Source organism: Populus nigra, chromosome 3 (genome assembly GCF_951802175.1).
Source record: "Populus nigra chromosome 3, ddPopNigr1.1, whole genome shotgun sequence".
Taxonomy (NCBI): Eukaryota; Viridiplantae; Streptophyta; class Magnoliopsida; order Malpighiales; family Salicaceae; genus Populus; species Populus nigra.
Window position 1 is genome coordinate 22,932,189 of NC_084854.1, and position 27,290 is coordinate 22,959,478.

Consider the following 27,290-nt stretch of genomic DNA (forward strand, 5'->3'; position numbering starts at 1 on the left):
TCGGAAAAAAAGTAGAATTTTGTAATCCTCCAATCTTTACTTAATTCTTTGCAGAGAACATGCTCGCTCAGCCTTGGTTGAACCCTAGCGTAAATCATATAGATTATTGGCCACTGGAAGCTAAAAAAAACCATTTGTGTGATCACAACAGGCCAAGAACGAGATGCGGACTTAACAACTAACATTTCAAATTAATTATCCTAATTTTTTTCTTGAAAAATTCACATTTATTCAATAATTTAAATGGTTAGTTAAGATTTTAAAATATAATTTATATTATTCTCTAATACACCTTCTTAAATAAAAGTTTTTTAAACTTGAAACTTGTATAAGTCTACATTATCTTGTGCTTGCTTTTTATCAAATAAATAAGGTGGTAAAATTCAAACCCATGATCTCTTAGTCATTAACACTATGATACTATATAAAAAATTATTTTAATTTAATAATTTAAACTATTAAATAATATTATAATATATAATTTATATTATTATTTAATAGTAAAAAAAAAAACCGAGCATAAAAGCCAGCATGAGTTCGTTTCTGCTAGAAAATGGAGCACCAGAACAAATGTCCAGACTTCAACAAAGAAGAAATGGACAGGTGCCCTAGAAAGTCCATCTTTCTGGTTTTACGTGGTCACCCATTTGGGGTCCCGACTTGTGTAGGTGTCAACTAGCCAGGGCCAGGCCTGGTTGGACAAAAGATTATATAATAAATTTAATAAATTAAAATAATTTAAAAATATAATAAAAAAATTAAAAACTTACAAAACTCTAGGTTAACCACGATTTCAAACACCCTCATGATGAAAAGTGTCCTTTAAGTTCTGACGGACACTGCCCACAAGGCATTACACTAGTGAGCAATGAATACCGTGAAGTACACCTCTGAGCAAATACACTAAAATTGATGGAGGTTTAAATAGTATCTTTACTGTAGCTCTGAACGTATTTTGATGTTTATTACAGTAGTAAAATCCCTCAGTCAAATAATATTTGGCATGGCTGATGAGAAAGGTTGTAAATTCTCTTTCATAATGGCTGAAATATTTCATATTAATTTAAAAAATAAAATAAATTTTATATTATTTTAAATCTCGATCTGTTTTGCATTTTTTTGTTAAATATCCTTTGAAACGTTCCGGTTTCATTCCACCTGTTCCGTTCCGTTTTTGAAAAGTCATTAAATCAAATTGAATATTGTTCAATTTAATTAATTAAATCATCCAATTATAAAAAGCTTCTCTTCATTACTATTTTCAATAACAATGATATTAATAATAATGTTAAAAATTATTATTACTATTTTCATTAATAATAATATTAATTTTTTTAAAATTAGATTCATCACTAATATATATGATTTATATTCATGTTGTTTTTTTCATATTTATACTTTGTAGAAATTTGAGCAAAACAAGAAATGGTTTAGATTCCATTAGCCTTTATAACATTGACCTAATTTATAAAAAAATTATTTCTTCTTAATTTAGATATTCAATTCCAATTTATATATATATATATATATATATATATATTATTTTTAAATTTAATCCTTATTTTTTTTAATCACAACTAAAAAAACTACCATTACTATAGTAACAGTTAGACAAGAGAATTATTTCCCACTCCAATTTACGCTCAAGGGATCACTTCAAAAAATTTAAAACAGAGAATTTAATCTGTTAAGAAAATTACTACAGTACGCAACATAACATAAAACGATACAATTGCATTCATATATCATGATTTTCTTTCCAGTTTCAGTTAAAAAGCACAGCTAAAGTTTTGATTTACCGCCTCTGGTTCCAGGAAAATTGCAAGGCATCATAATGACCAAATCCATTATATATAACTCTAATTGGATTTTCCACCCCATACTCCTGACCATACTCTGCAATGGATATCAAGCCCCTGGCATTCTTGTCGTGCATGTACACAGTGATTGGCATCCTGCAGTTATTTTATGGCTTCCATCAATATTAACCCTCAATGAATCTTCCTCTCTCTTTTTCTCAAAAGTTGAAGACAAGTAAATGAAAATCATATGCTAAGTTGTATGTGCGCAAACGCGTTTGCCGCATGCAAATTGCTACAATTTTCAAAGACTGCATGTGCACATACTTTTCTTCCCCATGCACAGCTTCTGTTTTTCCTGATAAGAGATGAACACATCGAGAGAGAGGTCCTTACTTGAGAACATGTGAAGCCATTAACAACTCAGGCTCACCACCCCACACGTGTGGCTTCCTCATTTGTGACACATAGGTGTCAAAATTGCCTTCTATAAACCTGTTGGAATCATGGAGTTGTCAAACAAATTTATACATAAAACTTTACCATTGGAGGTATATTTCTTCACTGTGATATCATATGCCCTGAGGAATAGTGCAAGTAGTTCAGATCCCATGTAAACTCGATTTACTTTACAAAGGCATGAACTGCTTGAAAAAGTATGTGGGAAAAATTAATGGGCGTGATTGAACCATTGAAAACATTGACAGCAAAGTTGCATCAATACATCTGAAACCAGTTTTCATGGTTTGCCAACATGAACCCAACTTCTTTCTTTCTTTTAGTTTCTATTACAGTGGTTCTGTAATATCACACAAATTGGATATTGTTTGTCCCCTTATATAGCATCCATTATTGCTATAAATATAGTGAAAAAAATGGCGTATAGCCAAAAATTCTCACCATTCTGTATCTTCCCTTCTCTTGATAAACTCATCAGCAACCTGGCCAATTTAACAAAAGATCACAAATCAGGAGTCCTATAAATATAAAATATTGCAATTAACATGCCCTGGATGGAGAATTTATGAATATGATAGGGTAATGGCTAATATCATGGAGTTTTTCTTTTGTTAAACAAATTGTTATCACTTCGCAGTTTATAAGAGAAATGTTGATTTTTCTCTTAATAGCACAATATACGCAAAAAGACGATCAAGAGAAAAAGGCAAATTCATAAAATGATAGAAGGTGATGAGGCAACAGGAAGTTATGCTTTTTGCCGAAACAAAATGTAGCACTTCTCATTATCAAGATGAAAAAACATAAGAAAAATACTTTAGAACGCAAGTCATCTGCTAATTCTCTCTGAAGGCTTTCACTTGGAGCTCGTTTCCCAAACCGTAAACAAGCCCCATGAGCCACCGAACGGAACAAACATCTACCATCTCCTGGTACTCCTGCACAGAGCGGACATTGACACTTCAAGTCACAACTAATGATATGTGCATGCACCACTAACGACCTGTACAATAAATTGATGCTCACCAATAATGGAATAGTCAGTGTAGACTTCCTTCCCATGTGAGAATTTAATATCTGATGAATTGCAAATGTCCTCTTCTTTGTTCTTCCGAGTAGCTGATTCAGCATGTGTTGGCTCAGAACTTGAATAACAAACCAGAAGACCAAAAAATATACCAGTGGTGGTATGTCTTTGTGACCAAGAAACAGATCCCACATTACCCTTGATTTTGGCGAGCAGTCCTCGTTTCGAAACTGAAAACCTCAGAGCCATGTTTTGGCTTGGCAATGAAATATTGAATTGTCTCTTCAGAGGACCTCTGGAATTAACTACACCTTTTACAGTTAATGATAGCAAATTATACCTTTGCTTGATTGAGTCGGATCCAAAACAGTTTCTATGCAACGTGTGAAAGCTAATTGATGGACAAGAGAATGTCTTTGAGACAGACAAACGAGAATAATTTGATCTGGAATGACTAGGGTACAAAGAAAAACAGCGGGAAGTGGATTGTCCTCTAGACACCACATTCAAAATAGTGCTGCCCATTTGTTGAACACGGCCACTCAGGTGGACAACATTCTTCACACATGTTTTGATAGCAGAGCAAACAATCATGCTGGCATTGCCTGGAAACACCTCAATGCAAATAGTATAAGTTGCCAACTAGTAACAGGAATCTCCTAAATGAAGACCTATGTAGAGGGCTATACACATAATTCACCCTTTCCCTCCCGTACGAAAAACACACGTATTGTGTTATATAACATATAACACAATACGAGCCTATATATTCCTGTATACTCAAAAGTTCACTTATCAGATCTCATGGATTGGATCAGGGCTTTGGATTCGACAAGTTCTCAACTTGATACCTGGACCTGAACTCATTTTAGAGTTATCGACTTTTTGCACTACAGTCTCATTATGCCCCCTGAAAAGTAAATCCTAACTACACCGACGAAACTAAGAAAACACAAGACAGTTTGAATTATCATGTAATCTGATACAGCCCTGGTTTTCTTCCTTAATCTACTCTATAGCAATATAACTAATCCCTTCAGTTAAACAAATCAATAATAACACTTCAGTAAAGGATATAGAAGCAGAAACACAAAGCTCATAGTACAAAACAACCATTCAAATGTCAAGTTGCACAACTAACAAAAAGAACAAAATTTGGTCTCGCCCTCACTTTCTTAGAGTCACTTCAATTTCAACAAACAATTTAAATTTATAAAACAACTAGCTTATCAAAGCCTAATGTAAGATCATTTTTCCTCAATATTCACAATACCCTCAAAGTTTATATAACTGCTCAGGCTCAAATTAACAAATAAGAAATCCTCAATTTCCACATTCCCTTCACTCTCTTCTAAATTAAACCCAGAATCTGTCTTGCCAAGAATCCTTCTTTTCTATCAAGATCATCAACTACGCTACGGTCTAGTCAACAAGCCTCAAAGACTCACCATTCTTGTGTGCCATTTTAATTAACATGAGCACCAAATAGAAAAAATAAAAATCATTTCTTTTTGTAGAGTAGTATGTAAAAATTCTTATAATTTTCACCCTTCAAGAAAAGAAAAAAAGGGTTGCTGGACAGTTGAAAGCTCCTTTTGTCAAATTTGCCAGAACAGGGAAAAAAACCAACATGATTAGAAACAATTATAGAGAAATGTAGAAGAGAAAAGGCGAGAAATAAAACCTCAAGAAGTGATCCAACAACAGCTAATGGATTTGGGAAATGGGAACAGTATCTCACAAGTCAAACAAAACCCAGAAAGAAAGCAACAAAAAGGCTATATTTTGGGTGTGAATTTTAGAGGAAATAAGGGATCATAAAAGTAAGGAGAGAAGGGTTTTTAAGCAGAGAATTATGCATACTTGCTTTAACCAAGAAAACAACATGCTACAGAAAAGAAACTTCCCAGTGGATGTTCTGTAGCTCCTTCAATGCTTGTGGTTTGGTTTTTGTATTGTTCAATTAGCTGACCATTTTTTCTGGTTCGGTGAACCACAAGGCAAGCTGCCCCACAGCTTTGCTTTCGTTCTGGTTCACATGGTTAACGACAGGTCGTTTGTCTTAGTTTTAAACTTGGAATGCTAGTTACCGTTTTCTGGCTGTACGGTTGTGTTTGATACACGTGTATCTCATTCAAGAGCTTGCAGATTCCTTCTTGATGACTGCTGGTGATTTGGACGCTTGCCACTTTTTCTTGTTTTTTCTTACTCGTGACGGAGAGATGACCCGATACAATGATCAGGTCACGAGTCAGCAAAGTTGACGCAGGTCAACTTAAAAAACTGAAGAAAAAATGAATGGACCAGCCTCAATGCTTTAATATTATGGGCATTTTATAGCTGTTATGGGCTTATAGGATTAGGCTTCCACACTTCCCATTATTTACCTCCACAACCTGGGCTTAATAAGCCCTGGTAACAGTAAGAATCAGCCAGAAATTAACCCAGCAACATTTTTTCAATTATTTAATAAAGGAGGCTAGAAAAAAATAAATTATAAGATGAACATATGCCGAAATTTCGTTATTGTTATGAATGTGCTTAGAAGTATATTTCCTTTAAAACTTATTTGAGAAAATACTTTTTCGAATCATGATTGTAGTTTTAATCACGGTGGTGATGTAATTATATCACGTGAACAAATTTAAATATTACATGTTAAATATTACCAGAAACCTAAAAGGGACTAGGGTTTTATTATAGATACATATACGTGGATTGGAATATGTTTATATTTTTCTCAATAAAAATCAATGATTTAGCTATCAAGGATAATATATATATATTTTTTCATGATTTATGGTCATCATTGGGTTGATCGACATCAACTCAATCTTTCTTTAAAATGCAGTAAAAATGATTGAATTACACTTAGAAATAAAAAAATCTTAAACTAATATCTATGTTTTTTTTATAAAAAAAATTATATTTTAAAAAGTATGATAAAATGATTAAATTATCATTAAAAACAAAATATTTTGAACCAGGGTCTGGTTTTTTTTATATCTAAGTTGATCATTAATCTTTTAAATTTTTTTTTAATTTTTTTATCTATTTCTTGATTTATTTTATTTTTTAATTTCATCTTTTGTTATTTTATTTCATTTAATTTTTATACTATATTTTTATAAAAAAATATTTGTAAATCAATTCATTAAAATAATATTTAAGCCATTTATCAATTATGCCATTGTTTTTTAAGGTGTTTAGGGTTTTATCATGATTATATTATTGATTATTTTATAAATTATTATTTATTATCCTAATATACAAAGTTTTTAAAATAATTTACCCATTAATATTTAACGATAATAATATATATTTTTATTTTTTTATGGAAATTTTTTTATATAATCTTCTTAAAACCTTAATATTTTTTTTTCCATATAGATACTCAAGAAAATGATAGATTCATGATTTTTTTTAATTTTTTAATTAAACTTTTCTTTCACTATTATAATAAGTCTTTACTTAAAAACAATATTTTTCATAAAATGTTTTTTTATCAAAGTAAAAAAAATGCATAAATAAAAAAAACAGATTTTTGATTAAAAATATATGTTTTTTTTCCTTTTTTATTTTAAATTATCATATTATTTTGTGGATATGTTTTTTAATTTCTCTTATTTTCATTAAATGAACCATGCTGATGATAAAAAAATCATTTTGTTATAAAAAAACTACATAAATCAGAAAAAAAATTTGATAAAAAAAATTTCTTCTCTATGTGTTTATTTGTTATTTTTTCTATAAATATTAATTTTTATTATTATATAATTAAATAAAAAAATATTTTAAAAAACTTCTGGCGAAAACCTGCGGGAAATATCACTGGTACAAATCTATTAAATACGCAGATAAGTAGATGACATGAATCAAGAAAAAATAATTTCGTAACGTGTAAAAACAAGGGCCGAAGGGCAGCTTTATCCCACTATTTAAAACGGGCTCCGCCATCACTTCAATATTAGTGAACTGGCCCCCCCACCCAAGAAAAATAGTTCACTAGGGCCCAAAACGGCCCATTCAGCGGGACCCTTTTTGTTATTGGCTACTGACTATTGACTATCGAGCCCAAACTAGGACACCGAAAAACGCTGTCCAGAGTTCCCTCTCTTTACACTCTCCCTCCATCATCCCTTTGCTTGCCTTTTTTATTTGTCCCCCACAACAAAAATCAAACCAAAACCCCACGCTGCTCTCTCTCTCCCTCTCTCGGATTCTTTGCCACTCTCTCACTCACTCACTAAAAAGTGCGGAAGAAAGAAGGAAGCAAAAAATGATTTTGAATTTGATTTTCTGGATCCTCTGTTTACTCATCAACTTCGGCCTCCTCGCCATCGTCTTCTACGCGGTATTCACTATACTCCTCTTGCATCCTTCTAACAAACCCTAACTCTATTTCATTCCTTGTTTCCTCTTTTTTTTTCCATTCTATTTGCTCGCTATAATTAATCTAGCCAGAAATTCATGCTAAAATTAATTATTATTGATGCTAAAGTTCATATACATTATGCGCAATTTGAATTTTAAATTATTATTATTATTATTATTATTATTATATACTTCTGTATTCTCTAATATTATTTATTTATTACCTTTTTTAGATGTTAATGGTACTATTTATTGAACTTGTTTGATTTTTTTTTATATTTATTTTTTGCGTGTTTGAGATTTTTAGCTTTTATGCTTAACGGACTTGGAGGTTGACCAAATGGATCCGTTCGTGGCGACGGCTAACATCAACAGGTGGATACTGCCTGAGTTTGTTTTGCAAGCTGTACTCAGCCTTCTTTTGCTCTTGACTGGCCACTGGATCTTGTTTTTGTTGGCAATTCCTCTTACCTGCTATCATGCTATTCTGTAAGTGTACTTCTCAATAAACTCTCTGTAGTTTCCTTAACAAACTGCTGATATTTCTTCCGTTGCATTTGTTTTTCGCATTCTATCCAATTCTATGTTTCAATCAACGTGCATTTGTTTTGCATTGTTAAACCGCAACAAACGGCTTCATCTTTGTTCTGACTAAGAATTTTGTATGTGCTCTTGCTTTGCTTGGGGATGTGTTATGGAAGCAGCAGCTTCCCTGTGATATGCGGGTGAATTTTAAAAGTAGATAATACATATACCAAATGCACTAAACCAAAAATATTGATGAAAAGTAAACAGCTTAAAATTTTTTTTATACCCAGGATGTAACTTGAAAATGCCATTTGAACTATGGCATAACATCTTGCCCTTAATAATGCATTTGAACTTCATTTCCTAACTTCTCCTAGTAATTAGTAAACCTTGTAAAATGAAGGCTAGGCCTTTCCTGTTTCCATAAGTTTTAACATGCGATTTGTAACGACTATATTTTCATTGTTGCTTTGCGCTGTTCAAGTAGTAGGAATTCATGTTCCTGGATCACCAGATGCCTAACATAAACCATTACCCCAAAGACATTTTTTTTATTGTTTCACACGGAGTTTGTTGATTGTTTGGTAATGATGATTAAATGATGGTCCTCTTGTACCCTGCACCCGCTCTGCACGTCTGATTCTGCCTCGTAAATGTCCTTATCTTAGATCTGGCTCTTTGGATCAAAGATTTTGGTTCTTCCAAATCTATTAATCCTTTTCTGTTTGCCAACTATCACAGTGTGTGTTATCCAAAATCTTTATGGTTGTATTTAACCTTTTTAAATATTAAGAGAAAACAGCAAAGCTTCTTTGCCGTCAGGGAATCATCAACCTCTCAAAAGAATCAGCTACTTTTTTTTTTAATGTGTCCTCCTGAAGTGCTCTAGCACTGATTTATAAGAGCAGTGTGTCTACCAATTTCATCATAGTGACTCCTTCAAAATTAGAACAACCTATTTGCATTCAATTAATTGGTAAAAAAGAAGAAGAATTGTTTTCGTATCATTCTACTTTCTCTAGTTTTTTTTTTCCTGAAAGAATAATTACCAGCTTTGAAAAATCTTAATTATCAATTTTGTCTTCTGATCGCACATTAGATATCTAGCAACATGATATGTGTTACTGCTAGAAAAGAAACCAATGGGAATATTGTTCATTAAAAAAAAAGATGTGTTACCACTCGTGCATTTCAAAAAAATTTGATATATCATCCTTGGTGGAGCCAATTATATTTGTTTAGTCATGTCAAAATTTGTAAATATTATGATTCTTGCTGTTCAAATGCAATGATTGGCAAAAAGAAAGTGAAAGGTCCCCAGTGAGGTTCCTACCCATATTAATTACAAATGTGTTTGGTATATGCTCTCCATGCTTGCGTGTAAAATATATGTATTCTCCCACAATACTGCAGGTTTATTAGACGGCAACATCTTATTGATGTCACTGAAGTTTTCCGAAATCTCAACACTGACAAGAAGCGTAGGATGATCAAGCTTGGTGTATACATGATCTTCTTCACAATTTTTATATTTAGGTTTGTTCTGACCTCAGTACATAACTATCCTAGTTTCTCATCAAGTACGTATTTCTCTTATTTCTTTGTCTGATATAGATTTTTTATTCTGTTTGGGTATAGAATTGGTGCAGGCGTCTTAGCACTATTCAACTCTGAAGAATTAGATATCCGCTCATCTTTTTTTGAGTTGTAGAAACTTACCATTATATGCTTGGATGGTTAATTCTTTTTAGTGCTTTGAAATAGGATAGCAATTAATCATATGAGTGCTCCCAGGTTTATGTTTTTGTAGTTTTGCATTTTTTCAGAAAAAGTAATGCTGGCATAAAGTGTTTTATTCTTATTTTTTTGCTGTACCATTTCTTTTTCTACACTTTACATACAATTGTGCATAAAATTGATAATAGCTTTTCTCATGTACAGTAGTAAATGTACTATATATAATGAAGAAGGCAGTTCCATTTGTGAAGAATCTTAAGTTCCTACTTTAGCCAAATCACTTACTATCATTGTTAAAACATTGACATAATAGTTCAGGGCACTTGATGCTGCTATATAGACTTTTCCCTTTGAGCTCTCCTTGGTCATGCTTTGGTAAGAGGCTAAGATTGTATATCAACGGTTTTGTAATTGATACATTGATAAACATCTCATATGCAGTAGAGGACATAAGCATGTTCGGGGTATGTAATATGCATTTGATGGTAATCTGTTTTTGGCTTTGATTTTTCACTAGATAACCATGGTTGTATAATAATAAATGACATGATTAAAAAGGAGTATTTTAACCTCACATCAGAATATTTAAAAAACCATTACAAGTGGCATTTATGAACCATGCTGTGGTTTTGAGTCCTCGTTTGGCAAGAGTATCTATGTGAGTGGGTCTGATCAGTCATTGTGAAATGCTATGAGTGTTGTGGATCTGACCATGTTCAAAGGTTTTATGTATTGGAAAGGTTTACCTATTACCAAACTTTTTAGAATATCTAAGAATATTGAAAACATTCAGATTCAGATACTCGATATTAAGGAACTCAAAATTGCTCGTGTCTGACGTGGCTTAACTTGTAGCAACAGGGCGTAAGCCTCATGTTCTGGTGAGGTTTAAGGAGGGAGGGGGTATTTGCAAGGTGTAGGATTTAAAGGTGAGTACAACAGGGCCAATCAGGATATGATACGGTGTAAAACCTCTGGATGAAAAATCATAAATTGACTAGTTTTATGTAAAACAAAAAAATTCGTAACTCTTGATTGGGTTATCAAAAAATTCTGAAATTTTGCGTGAAGCCTTCTAATATGATACCTTATTTGAGGGTGTTACATACGGCCTCCAGGATCCATCTTGGGGGTGTAGCGTGCATCTGAGCTGGCATGTTATGTTTGAATAAGAGGGTGTTCTCTCTTTCACTACAGTTCCATTTTTTTTTTTGTCTTAGTAAACATGTTTGCAAGGTTCTCTTTTACTTGCTTTAGGTTCCAAGATATTTGCTGATTATTTTGAATTTCACATGGATTCTGTGGGAGGGCTTTTCCTTTGTGAAGGGGTGGGGGGTACTATTTTGTGTCCATTTAACCATGGACTGTAGTTCTCTGCCTTTCTGAAGGACCTTGGGCTCTCTCCCCCCTATGCTTACAATAAATTCTTCTTGCAGGGTTGTGTTGTTCGCTGTCAACCATATACTAAATGATGACGATGATGACATAGATTCATTTTGATTAGTACTTGAAGGGTTTTAGCTGAACATTGTAAGTGGGTTTTACATCTCTGATCCATACAAAAAACAAGGAAATCTTCATGTTAAAAGGAACATCTAACTGTTTTCAATGTGGTTAGTTGTAACATGTAATATGCTTATTGATTCATTTTAAGCTGAACTTTACAATTAGGTAGTTCCCACGAAGGTGTCAACCTATCACAAAAAAAAGAAAAGGAATGAACAGGCATCAGCCAACAATGATGGACATGTTGCTTAGTTTTCAAGTATATAATGACCTGCATTTGAGTTCTCTGTCTTTCTTGATCGAATACCTTCCTTAAATGTCTTTTATCAGATTAATATACATGTGGATTTTTCACAGTTCCCTGCACGAACATACAGATAGTGTGCAGTCCCTTTGCTGCCGTTGTGGGAGTCAAATGTGTATGAATTAGGTAGGCGGTGAAAATTTTAAATTATATTTGCCTTTACTGTCTCTACCAATTTGGCTCAGCTACATAGTACATATGATATGTTGAAATATGTTGTTGGGGCCAAGCCTAAAATCATGATTACGATATAAAACCTTTCCTATCATTCACTTGCATGTTTCAAGTCATTCTTTCTTTCTTTCTTCTTCTTTTCTTTTTTAAGGTAAAGAGTATTCTCGAGCTAGCTCATGCGGTAATCTAGAGGAAGTCACCTTTTTAGGAACACATCTTTACATCTGTATGGTGCATACAGGAGAATAAATTTCCCTATATCGGTATGGTGCGTACAGGAGAATAAATTATTTGTATGGTTAGGTGGGGCATTAATTGATTCGAGATCTCAATGCCTAAAGAGTGATATGAAAATTAGAGCTGCTCCCTGAAGTCTTACCACAAATAGGGCTTTACTCCTTAGTAACAGTCATCTTTAGGCCAGCACAAGTTGTTTGCCGAACAAGTTTGAGCTGAAATGGGTTCGATTGCCATGGTGTGAGCTTATAGTTATAACTCTAAGTTGAACTTAAAGCTCCAGCTAGCAAACTAGTCGAACCCAAGTGGAGCTTCAAGTTTGAGTCGATTTTGTTCAGGCTGTATGGAGCCCAGCTCGAGGGACTAGTACTGGAGTCTTGATTTTGAAATTGAAGCTCCTTTCTAATCTATATATTAAATTTGAGGATTTTGGAGTCTGTCTTTGAAGTGAAAGAAGTCTAGCTAGATAGTCGAGGTTACTGGTTTCAACCCTCAATCCCAGGCTTAGGATGCTGTGAGCTAGAGGCTATTAAAAACGCAGTAAAATTTTGGTTATTAGCACAAAAATTTTAAAGAAATAACACAGCTGTCAAATAAAATCTTTTGGCAAATTGTACTTGTGGTTGCAGAATGCAACATATAAAAAAAGTTGTGATTGAGATATAAAAAAGTTATGATTGAGAGACGCAATATTAAATAAATATTGCAATTCTGAATCTTACAGGTTGAAAATTGTCGAGGGAGAAGGGAGGCTGAGGTTTAATTTCATTAAATACTGTAATTTTAAATCTTGACAGTGGAAGTTGTATAAGATAAATTTTCACGTTTAACCATGGCGGCATCTATAAAATATTATATTTTTGAATTGCGACAGTTTTAAATAGTTTTATTTAACTTTTTTTTTTAATTATGCTGTTCTGTCAATTCTTTAATTTGCTATTCCAATTAAAAAAAAAAAACAATCCTAATTTATTTATTTATTTTTTAAATTTTTAACTGCATGTAAGGTGGGTCTGAAACTGACCCTGGCGTCACGGGTCCACTTTACTTCCATAAGCGTTCTATCCCCGACATACTGTAGGCAGCTTGACAGCTGCTTGCCCTTTATACAGCAAAATAGATACTGATAATTGATGATTGGGCCCATATGAGAACATTATGAAGGCCCACGGGGCCATTTTCTTCCCTTTCTCAGTCGGGTCCTCGTCCCGATGCGGAGATTTTAACCACCTTGATGGGTTGACCCCACACCAAAACATCACAGAACAATTGGTTCGTGACCTTTAGTGGCATGTTGGGTAATTTTCAGGCCCTAGACTTGATGCCGTTGTCTTCCTCGCGGGCCTAGCATGATTAAGCTCTGTTTGAGCTACAACCACTGGGTCTTATTCCAGATAAGTTACTTTCAAAGCGGGCCAATCATGGGAACAAGATCCGACCATCCAATGTACCAGCCTTATCTGTGATAATTAATTTTAAGGGCTTTGTGGGAAACTGGAAACCAGTGGGTGGAGCCCAATAATTTCCTTCTGTTTTTTGCTGTTTGGGAAAATGTCTTCTTTGCTCAAGGTTTCACCACAGGCTCTGCTCTCATGTCACACGCAGCATCTTGTCGTGAAAATTGTGGTATCTTGCATTTAAAGATTACAGCGTGTTGCTAAAACGTTGTCCTCGTCCACAGCTTCATGATCTAGTTATGAAATTCGAGCATAAATAATATCTCAGCGAATCACGTGCCAATGAGTCAATGATTTATTCATTAAAGAAGAAGAAGAAGAAGAAGAAGTTGGATATTGCTTCACCTCGTCAAGGACTTGATGTTGAAACCTATGGAAATGCTCGGATTACAATTATTTGCCCCCAAAATAATATCAAGTACGAATTTATAATTAGTTGGTTCCACCCAACAAAATGTGAAGATTTACAGTGGTGTCCTAATCATTATTCATGAGGAGGAACCCTATCCAAAGATATAATCTGCGAAGATTAGTTGTTACTATCATTAGAGACATAACCTTTCATCACTTGATGTTGATTTCTCGTATTGCACCATATATAAACTTCACACTCCCACCTCTTTTAACTCTTAATTGTGAAAAATATTGAGGTCGATCGATGTTGTTAAGCTTGTTAAAAGAAAATCGTTTTAAACCCATGGCCAATGGGTGCATTTCATATTAAAATTAAAGTGGATTCCACTTCTTTTAAGGTTAAAACTAACTTTGTCTTCAATTTAATTTTATTAACATGATTAAAATAAATTATGAATAAATAAAAAATTAATTTCAAGGAAGTCTTATTTGATTTTTTTTTTTGTGAAACTCAAAACATTTTATCCCATATATAGAAATTAAAAAAAAAAGATTATCTTATAATTTGTATAGTAAAAAGTTATAGGATCATAAATGAGTCTAAACAAAGGAGTATAAGTTTAACCCTTATGTGCGTTTGGCTCGAGCACAAGCTTGGACAACAAGTATAAGTTTTTAATTTATTAACCTATTTGGGATTTGAATTTGAGTTTATTATAAAGATTGGGAGGAGAGAAGAAGCTTTAGAAGAAGAAAGAAGAAGAGAAACGTGCCTGTGTGTTCTGATTTTAGAGATTTTGATCTTTTAATTTGAGAGATTTTTACCAAAGACTTTTTTAATGGACAATTAAATATTAATATTTTTTTCTGTAATGTCAAATTGAAAATTTCAATTTAATCAAAAGTTTTCATAAACCTCCCAAATATTATCGATGATTTTTTCATTCATCGATGATTTCTTCTGAAAAGAACAATAATCAAAAGTTAAGTTGTTGATGACTTAAAAAACCTAATTAGGAATGGATTTAGTTTTGATATACAAAAAATGATGCATAAATCCAATAATTATTAAATTATGTTAAAGAATCAATTCAATAGCTTAAGTTGTTAGGTGAGGTTTCAAGTTATGATTTATATTATCCTCTAACATACCCCCTTAAGTGAAAGCCCTTTGAACTTGAAACTTGCAGAGGCTCACACTATCTTGTGCTTAATTTTAATCAAATAGATAGGAATAATGAGATTCAAACTCGTGTCCGTTTGGTCATCAAAGTTATGATACAATATCAAAAAATTAATTCAACTCAATAACTTAAACTATTAGATAAAAAATCAAAATATAATTTATATTATTTTCTAATAAATTAACAAAAGTATATACCATCAACACCAAAAGCATATATATGCGCTGGCAATCACCACCAACCATGAGCAATGCTAAGCAGTAAGCACCATTCCCTTTCACTGTTGAGCACACTCACAGAATATCGACGGTTAAAGCCGCATTATTTCCTTCTACCCTCACCATCAATGTTTCCGCTGCCATAATCTCTTCCTTCACCTCCACATATACCACCGTATGTCCATAACCACCGCTGCCAACCTCACATTCTCACATCCTTTTCTATTTTGTTGGGTTCACAAAAACAGTATAGCAAGATAAATTAGTCACATTTATGATATTACCAGACCTTGCCGTCAAACACCACAGCCATTACTCAAAAATCATACACGAGCAGCCCGCCAGTGCAACCTTGCTTGCTTCCAAATATGCCTTTTGGATGGCGAAGTTACTTCAACAACTTGAGGGAAGAAAATGAAATCTTTAGGGTAGGCCATCAACTCTGAATTGGACAATTGTCAATGGTTCAGTCTTGTATAAAGCTGTAGCTTTCAGTGACGCAGATATGCCCTAAACCATGGCCCAGAAAAGAAGAAGTCTGCATCACCCATAATTTAGCCCTAACAGCCTACAATATCTTGTAATAATTACGTCTACTTCAATAATTTTTATAATCATGACTATCAATATTGATTTTTTTAAATGGATGAGTGGATTCTTAAAATTATAATAATTTAAAAAATATGTATGATGTAAATTTAAGAGATTACATGACAAATGATTAATAATTCAACAATTAAAAAAACACTTTTACAAGGAATTTTCTCTTTTTTTTTAACTTCTCAATTTTTTTTAATGTGGATTTGAGTTTGTGGCATAAAGTTTTTTCTAAAATAAATTTTATTTAAAAATGTATTAAAATATATTTATTAGACTTTTTTTTATTTATTTTCAACAACAAAACCATAAGAGAAAATAATAAAAAGATAAATAATTTTAATAATTTTTCAAGCCAAAATTTAAAAAAAAACAAAAACACTTAATATTGTTTTTTTAAAAAGAGAGGGAACAATTCTAATTTCCAGTTAGGTTAGGGTTGGTTATTTTTATATATATTTTATCAAAAAAGTAAAAGAAAACGAAAAATTTCCCTCCAAAAATAGATTTCTTTTTATTAATGTCATATCATCAATCATCTTCCACGTCATTCTTTGAATTCATCATATCATGTGTGCCACCTTAGTATTAAAATGACACTTGATAAATTTCATGCCACATCTTCAAATTTTATTTAATTATTATAATTTTGAGAGTTCACACGTCTATTTAAAAAATAATAATATTAGCACACAAATACATTAGAAACATTAAATATTACTATCTTCTTTCCTAAACTTCTATATATATATATATATATATATATATTATTACTAAGTGCACTAACAAACATTAAATCATTAAAAATAATTTTAACAAAAGTGGGCAACTTAAATTAGAAACATCAAAGCACTAAATCTAATATAAGGACTGCATTAACAAAATCTAAGTGTATTTATCTAACATTAACACAAAGGAGATTGAAGGTTACAGAAGTGGACACTCACCTAGTCCTGATCATGGGATTCAATGTGGATTTTGGGGTTTGGGAAAATCTTTTGTGGTCCGAATTCCCAAATCAGAATAAAATGATCTTGCATTTTATCAACTTTTATGGCAGCATCTGGCTTCTTTTTCTTTTTTTTTCTTTTTTTTGGGGGGGGGGGGTATAAAAACATATACCTATATGCATTCGAGAAATCTATGCCCATCGATCACAAAGATTTCCACCATGCCTTTTTCTCTTCTTTGGCTTACCTTAATCATCAATGTATAGATCAAATGATGTGAGCTTGATATGCTCTGTATATGGCTATGTTTCTTTTGAAGTAGATAACTTATACCATATGGTTCTTATAATTAAAATTTTAAGGCATGCAGTCGACAAACCATTTTACAAAAGGATCATATAAAGTTGGGATGATCCTTGTTACTTCACAAACACACAAAAATAATGAATGTAAGAAGATTTAGGAAATGTTTTTGTATATTTAATCCTTTTTTGTGCATGCTAGGGCTTGAACATGGAATTTATCACAAAATAGATCAAGGCTAAGCTAAGCCTAGAGAATTAAATTGAGAACTAACCTAAATCATTTCTTGAAATAATTACAATATTGTTCATGGGTCACAGCCCTACCTTTGATTCTACAAATACTGGAATAAATGCACATATACAAGGCTAGCAGTGTATGATCAATGGAAGTTTAATTAGTTCAGCAACCTGCAGAGCAGAGAAATTAAAGGAAAAAAGATTTAGTTTGATTCTTGTCAGTATTGCCGCCTTAGCTAGCTAGTAATATATACATGTATAGCTCACGGTCAAGTAAAATTATTAATAAGTAGATAATGGCTATCCGATCCCATGCGCAGACTCTCGTCAATGCCTGTATTGGTTCTTGAGGGCATGAACAGGAATCGTGGCTGTAGCAGAAAAATCAATAAAGCAATTGAAAGAATAAAGGCAAAAGGCATAAGGATTATAGAAAGCAACAAATAATTAATCTTTTTCAACATGGAATCGGGAGAATCTATAATCTAATATCAGTATAGCTGTACATATCAAGGTTATATATATATATATATATATATATATATATATATATATATATATATATATATATATATATAGCTAGGGTTTAGGAATATTATTTCCTTTTGACATATTTGTAATAAACTATATCATCTTTTTCATATTGATTTTCCCTGTCTGTTTTTCTAATTTCAGCACAAAGCTTGCTTCCATGCTCAAGTCATTATCCTCTGGTAACGTCAAGCTACCATCCCTTAAAGGCTTAAACCATTAGTCGGTGTTAGGTAATTTAGGGCAACTAGTCGCAGGCGGCAAGAGCGAAGAGTCAAGATTGTGTATAATTCGAACAGTTCTCCTCAATTATTTACCAGCTGCTGCTTTTGGGGACAGTAGCAATAATTTCTGCACCATACTTAATTGGTAAGTCCAAAAATGGATGTACTCCTTCAGTTTGTCAGTGTCATGGCAAGATATATAACAGCTGTAGGAGTGCACAAAATTAATGGCAGAATCTAGCTGCCATTGTTTCCTTTCTTTTCTCTGCTGTCCCTTCTTACATATTTTTACTATCTCCAAGAATGATGTTGAAAAATGGTTAAATTTCCCTCTCTCTTTCTTGTGATGAACTGACATATTAAACCCATTATTTATTGATAAGAATAATTAATCAATGGACTGTCTTCTGACTGCATAATATTAGTCAGGGAGCTGATGATCATTGCTCTTTACACTGTACGTATCAATAGTATTTAGCACTGTGATTAAAAATTGTTTTAAAAAAATTTTAATCTTTTTATTATTTTTATTTTAAATTAATATAATTTTGATGTTTTCAAATCATTTTAATGTCCTGATATTAAAAATATTTTAAAAAAAAAATAAAAAAAAATATTTTCTACATTTTTAAATACCCTTTAGTCTAGCCGGTGAAGATAGGATGGAATTTATTATGCTCACCCTATTAATTAATTATTCCACCTATCTACTTTAATTAGCACGATATGATAATTTAGCTTGTTGCGTATTAACTGGATCTTAATTACACAAGGGGAGTAGATTAATTGTCAGAATAGCAATACTAATTAATGCTATAGCTAGGTGATTGATTAATTTTTCCAGATTAAGGAGCATTTGGTAATATATATCAGTATGATTTTAATAGTTTTTACGAGATTTTATGTAGAATTTCAATATTTTACGTCTTTGTTTCCTCTTATTTTAGTTGTGTTATATATATATATATATATATATATAATTTCTTCTTATTTAATGACACCATATAAGAGGATAATATTTCTCTAATTTAATTATCACGTGTGTGTCTTTACTTGAACTAATTGTATCCTTCTAATTATTTATCATTATAACAAGTTTTTTAAACTAAACCATCATAGCTAATCACGTGATTTGCATATGAAAACCTTTCATTTGTCTGGTTGGTACGAATAAAAAATAAATAATTATGTACAAATTATGTGACTAATTAATTCCGATTATTTGGTTTAAAAATCTTATTAGAATGATATATTAGAACCTTCAATAATATTTAAGGATAAATTTGATATAAGAATTAATTTAATAAATTTTTTATTATATAAGGATAGACTGAGCCATTATTTCTCCATGTAATAATCCTATATTAGTATACATAAAATAAAGGGCGAAGGAGCTCCTAGGTGTCAATAAGTGAGCGGCGTAGAGGAAAGAGTAGATTCGATCCCTATAATTTTACTTTTAATGCAGTACTTTGGTTATCGTATTCCTAATCTTTTTAATACCAATCTAATTTTTTTTAAAAAAAGAATCTTCAATGTCACTCCTAACAATTAAATAGCTAGAATATAATACAAAATAAAAAATAATTTAATTTTAAAAAAATAAAATTTTTAAAAACTCTGATTAAAAAAAAAAATACCCTTAGCAAGATTTAGACGAGTTTGATGTTTCTGTGTCACTTTTCTAAAAGCGGTATAAAAAAAATGCCCTAGATGAGTTGATAAATAGCACTTCTCCCGAGACATACCATATGTCTAATATATTTGTGATTTATCTCTACAACTTTCGAGAGGAAAAATATATTAAAATTGAAGGGACAAAGACCATAGGTCAATGACAGATTTAAAAATAGACAGTTTTATCAAGAACAAGGCTCATTAAGAACATATCTTTTTGCCCAGAGGTCTGATTTCACGACGATATTTTGGTTCTTGAATATGTAACTTGTTCTTGTATCACTGCGTTGCCTTGTCAAAACTAGAGGACACACTTGACAGAGGCTATCACACCCAACTCATTTGATAATTTACAATCTCCGAAAATCGCGAGTCAATCGTGTTTTATAAAAATTTAATTTTTTTATTCAAAATTAATTTTTTTAATATGTTATGTTTTAATTTTAAATTTTTTTTTAAAAAATACTATTTTAAAATATTTTAACATAAAAAATATTTTAAAAAATAATTACAACTACACTTCCAAATAAAAATCTCAAAACAATACCACTCCTCGACATCTTCCTGAAATGATACATCCTCAATGAGTACCTTGTCTGTAAGAATAGACATGTAATGTCTTAATAATGTTAAAAATAATTTTTTTAAAAAAATAAATAAATATTTTAATACATTTCCAAACAAAATTTTTTTTTTAAAAAAAATCTATTACCATACACATAAATTTTAAATGCAAAAAGGGAAGCAATGTAAAGGGGGCCGTGAAAAAACCAAAGAAAGAAACATATTGTGTTATTTGATTAATAAACTTCTCGCGATTTATTTTATTTAATTAATTTCTCATATTTCTAACACACCTTCTTTTTTCTACCTCTCTAACGTAAGCACGGGAGGCCTTCCTATGTGTATATGAAACTTGGCTTGCAGGATTGCATGAGCCGCCGAGCAAGTCTAGCCTGTAATATTGAAAAGCTCACAGCCCCTTTCTAAGCCAAGAATCATTCAGGACAAGCTCACACCTCGTAAACTATAAGCTGGCTCTCCTAGACCCATAATCATTCCAGACGAGCTCACATCTCGTAACACATAAGTTTAACGGTTCATATTTTATCTTCTAATTTAAATAATAAATTGAAATATGATCTGTAGATGTAGCTACCACTTGTTATTTATGGTACCTCTAGGGAGTCTTTTCCTCTACGAAAAACAAAAATACAGTATTATTGTGATTATTATTCACGAGATCAAGCTCTGTGGTACGTAATTCACAGAACATTAGTATTTTATTTGTTTATTTTTTATCTAAGTTTGAGACGCGTAATTGATCACTAATATCTACTTCCTTTTCTCCTGCCAAGACATTGAACTGTCCAATTTGGACTTAGAAATTTACTTGTTTTAACGCTGTAAGAGAGTCTAGAGTGGCTTTCTTTCTCTGTGATTTCAGAAAACTTCAACGACGTTAACAGCTCAAGCAGGACATACCAAGCAAAAGAAAAGGAAAATGCTCCTGCTTCAGATGCTGTGTATAGTACTGCTGCTCTTGCTCTCATAAAAACATATGATCTGTCCTAATTGATTACCGTGTCTCCATATTTTCTTGCTGTGATTATGTGTTTCCTTCCCAAGTTCCCAGTTTATGATCAGTCATGAAATTATATCATGACCAGGCACATATATATTGCCCCTCCAAGGCTAAAGTTAAACCCCTGGTCTGAGCCCTAGATGGCTAGCTCATGGAGCATCATAATCAGATTGCATAGTAGGCCATGGAAAGCTGCAGAATGGTCCTCTTAGTGCAATCTCAAGTATAATGAATTATTTGTTTTTGTAATTACATTTGATTTAAATCTATTGAGCGTAATTTCACACATCTAATAATTAGACAAACCCCGTACGAAAATCAAGCCTAATTAATAATTAGCAATAGGTTTATAACTAATACAAGGGCGTTTATTAATTCAAGTACAATCCAACACAACCATGAATGTCGAGAGCTAGGCCCTTCTGGAGTACTTCTGATCCCTCTCGAGCAAACATACTTAATTAGCTAGGCATAAAATGATTCGGATGTGGAACTATCAAATCCTTGAAACTTTATTTTTCAGCAATTAATTCATCATGGCCATGGATGTTGGTTGATACGATGTGTCAACTAACATCCTATCATTTCTTCCATGGAATTGCTTGCCTCTTTCAACTTATTGTTACAAAAAAATAAAAAATTCTCAATTAATTTTTTAGGGGATTCTGACGTCTCTTCGATCAACGTTTAAATTGGAATAAAAAAATGTTTTTATTTCTAACAATTAAAGTATTTTTGAATCGATTTTCTGATCATATGAAGATTGAATTTTTCTTTCGTTGAATATTAGATAGACCATTATAATATCTATTCTTAATGATAATCATGGGATTGCCTTTGGAGGATAGAGTCTATTTATTGAACTAGACTAGAGATGTCAATTGAGTTTTTATTCTTATTTTATTTTTCTGTGGCGAAATTAATGGGTATAATTTAATGGTTACCTCTACCTCCTTAATTTCGTAGCTCCAAGTTTTGGTGAATCGTTTTTTAATAAAAAGCCTAAGAGTGATTCTGGGGTAATTATTAATATTTTATAATATTATTAACTTTAGAGTCTGTAGAATTAGTGAGATAATTATCTAGGGATAGACACAAATAATATATAAAAAAATATTTTTGAACCTAGATTAAAATATCTTTATCTTCTTTTATAGATTCAAATATAGTGTTTTTTCTTTTATCACATATCTCTTTTTTAAAATGGACTCGTGTAGCAAGTATTCATAGTTGCTATGCTTTTAAATTTTATTTTGTTTATTAATATAGATATCTGAATCAATTTGCACGTAACTCGATTAATTCTACGGATTCTGTAAGCATTTAATGATCATCATATTAATAATTATAAAACTCGAATTTAAAACCACAAGAGAAATAAACTTTTTAATTTCAAATTTTTATCACTTAACTATCAGATGGTTAGAATACTTTTAAATTTTCTTCTTCTTGATTGCTGTCGCTATTAATAATAAGCTTAAAGAATAAAATTAGTTTGAAAAAAAAAACGATATTCTAATTATAACATAAATATTTACATCCTGGAAATCATCACGTACGAGTCCCAAATTCAATTATCCAGTCATTATATAATGGGGGTACGCAAAATTGACGTGACAACTGCTTTTTTCAACTATCAATCATGATAGCAGTGCTGCAATTAATTTTTTGTAAATGATTTTTAAAAAAATTATATTAAAAAAATATTTTTTTTTATTTTTTAAAAATTATTTTTAATATTAATATATCAAAACAATTTAAAAATATCAAAAATTAATTTCAAATAAAAACTTACATTTTTTTTAAAACACAGGAGACAAGTAATTAAAATCATCCAATAAAAGATGAATTTTTTAAAAAAACTAACACAATTTGAAAAAAAAATTAAGAGTAAATAACATTTTTTTAAAAAAAGTTAGAAAACTATGCTTTTTTCAAAATATTTTTTTCCTGTGTTATTTTCCAGTTTTTTTTTATTAAACTATGCTAATTTGATAAAATATCTAATATAAATTATAATAAAATACCCATAAAAGATTTGGTCTTTGTTTGTATGCAAGTTAGACTTAAAGTATCCTTATTATCAAACAAATAAATAAACAAGTTTTTTCCTCAAATTTTTCTATTAGCTGAAAGCTTGATAAAAAAAGTTATAAAAAGAATTTTAACTTGAAAATATTTGAAATATTTTTTTCAATAAAACCAATTTAGAAAAGCAAGTCTACGTTAAAACTGCTTACATCTTAAAATTGTTAACAGCCAATAATTAGAGAACTATTACAGTAGAGTCGGGGTCTGTTTAGTATTTGATGAAAGTATTTGTTTAATGAACCATTATTTGGTCCCTTCATTATCAATTGCTTCCTGGTTTGTCTTCTTACTATCTTTTTTTTTCAATTTCACCCCCCTATTTCCTATTTATGTAACGATTTGATCTTTATTTTTCCAACTTCATCCCCCAATTGTCATCAAAGATTGTGCTAATTTTAATACACACATAACATTACCATCATGAACCTAACAACATGATGATTTGGCAGGGAATGATTGCAATTAGGGGCAAGTATTTGAATAACTCGGAAAAAGGGTCATTTTGAAGATTTTTTAATTATTCTTCTTTTTGTCAAAATCTGCGACCCAAAATATAGTCTTTTAATTCTCTGAATTGTATTTTATTTGAATTATATTTCGAGTAGTTTAAGCAATCTGAATTGATCGAGTTTTAAATCCATTCCCCTACTCCGATTAATTTTTTATCCAAAATTCCTTTAAGAAATTAAATGAACTATATAAAATTCGGCCCTGAAAGATTTTCGACCATGCAATATTAGGTGTAAAGAAAACTAGAAGCCCATTATTTGAAACAATTATAATAAATAAGTATATAAATAAACAAAACTATAATTTGAGTAATTCAAGTAACCTGTTTTTTTCTTTCTTTCTACCAGAATATCCTTTTTTAAGAATTTACTACAAGAATTGATTCATATAGTTTGGGTAGTTAAGGTTTTTTCTTGATTAGTGCTCATCCCTAATTGCATCAATAGAGATTAGAGGAGGATATTAAAATAAAAGATTGTAAGAGGACTAAACAGAGAGAAAGCGGAGATCCACCACAAACCGTGTTGCCTATGAATGCAAAATAAGGACAGGTCATCTTCAACAAACAAAAACTTTGTCGGGCTTCGGTTCGTTTCCGGTCCCCGCCTAATTGGACCTCAGCAGTAACTTCCGGCCCACACTCTCTCTCCTTCCTTTCTTGCGTTTTAACTTTCATAGAAGCTCCTCCTGTCAAACTTATTAAAAACACAGAAACAAGAGGTGCACGTGTCAAGATCTTTCATCAGACCATGATTCTCCAGCATCAAGGACTAGAGCAACAAAGAACTCTGCAATGAATGAAAATTAACAGAAACAATAAAGAGGGCAGCCAAAATACTCCAAAAATCAACGTTAAAAAAATAATAAAACAGTAAAATGACCTATTTATCTCTGATATCTAAATAAATAGAAATGCTGACTAGTGATATTTTTGTCATTTTTATTTTTTTAAAACACTAAAATAACTTTTTGCTCTTAGAATCATACAAAATTAAGGCATGTCTTCAGGGTTATTCTTATTTTTTTACAGGGTTTTTTTTTTGTTGATTCCAAAATCAAGAAGGGCATTTTGGACATTTCACACTCAATAATTATTTGTTAAAATAAAAGGTTGATTGTGTGTTTTTCTCCCGCATCATTCTTTTAATTACAATTTTTTTGTTTTAGATTCTTCTTTGTTATTGATTTTTTCTCAGTTTTATCCTTCAGTGTTTTATTTGTTGGAGATTGAGTTTCATAATTTATTTATTTATTGTACTTCTAATTTAATGACCCGAGTCACAAGTTTAAAAAACTTAATGCGGGACAACATTTTTTTGGCTCATTTTCTTTTTTGATTTCATCGTTTGACATTATGTTTTTTTTTTAAAAAATATTTATGTGATTATCTTCAAAAAAATTTTACCAGTTTATCCATGCCTCGTGACCCGAGCCACATTTTTTTTAATAGAGTTTTTTTTTAAAAAAATTTGTGTATTTAATTTCGAAATATGTTATTCTGATTCATTATTTTTATTTTTGTTTTTGTTTTATAAGGATGAACTTTATTTTAAAAAATATAAAATATTTATTTTTAGATAATATTTATAATATGTGCAACTTTGCATTATATTTTTCATTTTATTTTATTCAATCATTTTCATGTGTGTCTATTTCTATTATTATTTGATTTTAATAAAATATTAGCTTTAATAAAAAAAATCCAGTTAACACATTCGAGTAATTTTTTCATGTCACGAGACCAAATATTTTGGTCTACAACTATCTCTCAAATTTTCTAGTTTTACCTTAAGTTATTGTTAACGATTTATTTTTTCACTTTACTTACACATATAGTTATTGATTTATTTAATTAAATGCTTGCATGAGCTTTTTGATTTAAATTTAGAATTTTTTTTATGTAAAAACACATGTCAAGAAAACCTGTATACCCAAATTTTTTTGAAAAAAAATATGACACACAACGAAACACGAGTCAAATAACTAGTGGTTAACTAGATTGCTTTCAATTAATATCTTAGAACATAATGAAAAATATATATATAAAAAATATATTTAATTAAACAGATAAAGATAAAGAATTAAAATAAATTTGTAATGACAACAGTTTTGAATTAATTTTTTCCATTTTAAAAACCTGAAAAAAATGGACACATATCTTTTCTATCCCCACTGTCTTCATTTTGTATGTCTTGAGATGGTAATCATGTGTTGTTCTATATTTATTTTATTAAATTGATATAAAAATATTAATTTAAAGTAAAAAAAATTAAATTTTTTTAAAAGTATTTTTTCAAAAGTATTTATGAAACATAAAAACAAACAAGGTATAAATTTGATTACCTAAATCCACTATATTGCAACTTTAAATACTGAATCATCTTAACAAGTTTGATTTTTTATATTATTTAAATTTCTTATAAATATATTTCAAGATAAATATTTTTTTAGAATTTTGATTGCTGTGAAAAATATTTAATAAGCTGAATCTAAAAGTATTCTAACCATTAACAAACACAATATTTAGAAAATTTTAATCTTTTATTTATTTTGGAATCATGATAAGGCAAGCTCTACGAGTAACAAAACTTAAAAATTGAAAGAAGGGCATGAGTGTTATTTAAATAACAAACCTAGAAGTCTTCCCAAAACTCATTTAACCTTTGTATAAATAAACTATTAGCACAAAAATTCAACTCAAAAATATTAAATCATATATCAATTAAAATGATAATAATAAAATCTGATAATTATTACTATTATTATATAATTTTTTTTTATGCTTATATTTTATGTTATGAAAAATTACAGTTTATATTATTGATGAATATAAAATAAACCAAACTATAAAATCATTTATGCTGTAAACTGTTATGCGCGGTAAAATTTAAAATATAAACTGTAATTTTAAAAAAGTAGGAAGGGTAGAAGGAAGAAGAACTAAATTATAATTATGATGAGTTATTTTTTTCATTTAATATTAATAGTTTTTATTATTTTATTTAAATTCAAGAATTTACCGAGATTGTACAGTCTAGAGTACTCTATAAGATAGTTGACCCTCTACGCTATCAATTCTCAAGTCCCGAGCCATCCCTTTTAATCTTCCTTTTTGACAAGGAGTGGATACTCCTACAGTAAATTTCCAGTGGGTCCCAAGGCCTCCAGTCTATTTTCCTCTTCACCAAATCGACCTGTACCGTTAAGAACTGTACACTCTCCCCA

General features: G+C 30.9%; 2 protein-coding genes across 8 annotated transcripts; one reads left to right on the forward strand and one right to left on the reverse strand.

Annotated features, from left to right (window-relative positions):
* Nucleotides 1-1,655: 1,655 nt before the first annotated feature.
* LOC133689807 (OVARIAN TUMOR DOMAIN-containing deubiquitinating enzyme 4-like) lies at nucleotides 1,656-5,393 on the reverse strand. Of its 4 annotated transcripts, XM_062109862.1 has the most exons (7): nucleotides 4,970-5,380; nucleotides 3,483-3,596; nucleotides 3,285-3,377; nucleotides 3,075-3,196; nucleotides 2,700-2,740; nucleotides 2,196-2,294; nucleotides 1,656-1,955 (listed from the first exon to the last, which is right to left on the reverse strand). In XM_062109862.1, the coding sequence occupies exons 2-7, from the start codon at nucleotides 3,532-3,534 to the stop codon at nucleotides 1,796-1,798; spliced, it is 567 nt and encodes a 188-aa protein (XP_061965846.1). In that variant the 5' UTR covers nucleotides 3,535-3,596; nucleotides 4,970-5,380; the 3' UTR covers nucleotides 1,656-1,795. The 4 variants fall into 4 exon arrangements, with proteins under 4 accessions (XP_061965846.1, XP_061965843.1, XP_061965845.1 ...); XM_062109859.1 differs by having other exon boundaries at nucleotides 3,285-3,890; nucleotides 4,970-5,393; XM_062109861.1 differs by having other exon boundaries at nucleotides 3,285-3,596; nucleotides 4,970-5,384.
* A 1,992-nt stretch (nucleotides 5,394-7,385) lies between these two features.
* On the forward strand, nucleotides 7,386-12,012 carry LOC133688722 (protein cornichon homolog 1-like). 4 transcript variants are annotated; one of them, XM_062108308.1, is made up of 5 exons: nucleotides 7,390-7,639; nucleotides 7,967-8,148; nucleotides 9,601-9,723; nucleotides 11,361-11,454; nucleotides 11,788-12,012. In XM_062108308.1, the coding sequence occupies exons 1-4, from the start codon at nucleotides 7,565-7,567 to the stop codon at nucleotides 11,422-11,424; spliced, it is 444 nt and encodes a 147-aa protein (XP_061964292.1). In that variant the 5' UTR covers nucleotides 7,390-7,564; the 3' UTR covers nucleotides 11,425-11,454; nucleotides 11,788-12,012. The 4 variants fall into 4 exon arrangements, with proteins under 4 accessions (XP_061964289.1, XP_061964292.1, XP_061964290.1 ...); XM_062108306.1 differs by lacking the exon at nucleotides 11,788-12,012 and adding an exon at nucleotides 11,596-11,715; XM_062108307.1 differs by lacking the exon at nucleotides 11,788-12,012 and adding an exon at nucleotides 11,600-11,715.
* The last annotated feature ends 15,278 nt before the right edge of the window (nucleotides 12,013-27,290 follow it).

What these genes read in the sequence shown, in the direction of transcription:
- LOC133689807 (XM_062109859.1), bottom strand. Translation starts at nt 3,879, where the DNA reads ATGATTGTTTGCTCTGCTATCAAAACATGTGTGAAGAATGTTGTCCAC. An exon ending in CACTGACTATTCCATTATTG is followed by an intron (nt 3,197 to 3,284) that starts GTGAGCATCAAT and finishes CGCTCTGTGCAG; the next exon opens with GAGTACCAGGAGATGGTAGA. An exon ending in ATGGCTTCACATGTTCTCAA is followed by an intron (nt 1,956 to 2,195) that starts GTAAGGACCTCT and finishes AAATAACTGCAG; the next exon opens with GATGCCAATCACTGTGTACA.
- LOC133688722 (XM_062108305.1), top strand. Translation starts at nt 7,565, where the DNA reads ATGATTTTGAATTTGATTTTCTGGATCCTCTGTTTACTCATCAACTTC. An exon ending in ACCTGCTATCATGCTATTCT is followed by an intron (nt 8,149 to 9,600) that starts GTAAGTGTACTT and finishes ACAATACTGCAG; the next exon opens with GTTTATTAGACGGCAACATC. An exon ending in TTCACAATTTTTATATTTAG is followed by an intron (nt 9,724 to 9,825) that starts GTTTGTTCTGAC and finishes GTTTGGGTATAG; the next exon opens with AATTGGTGCAGGCGTCTTAG.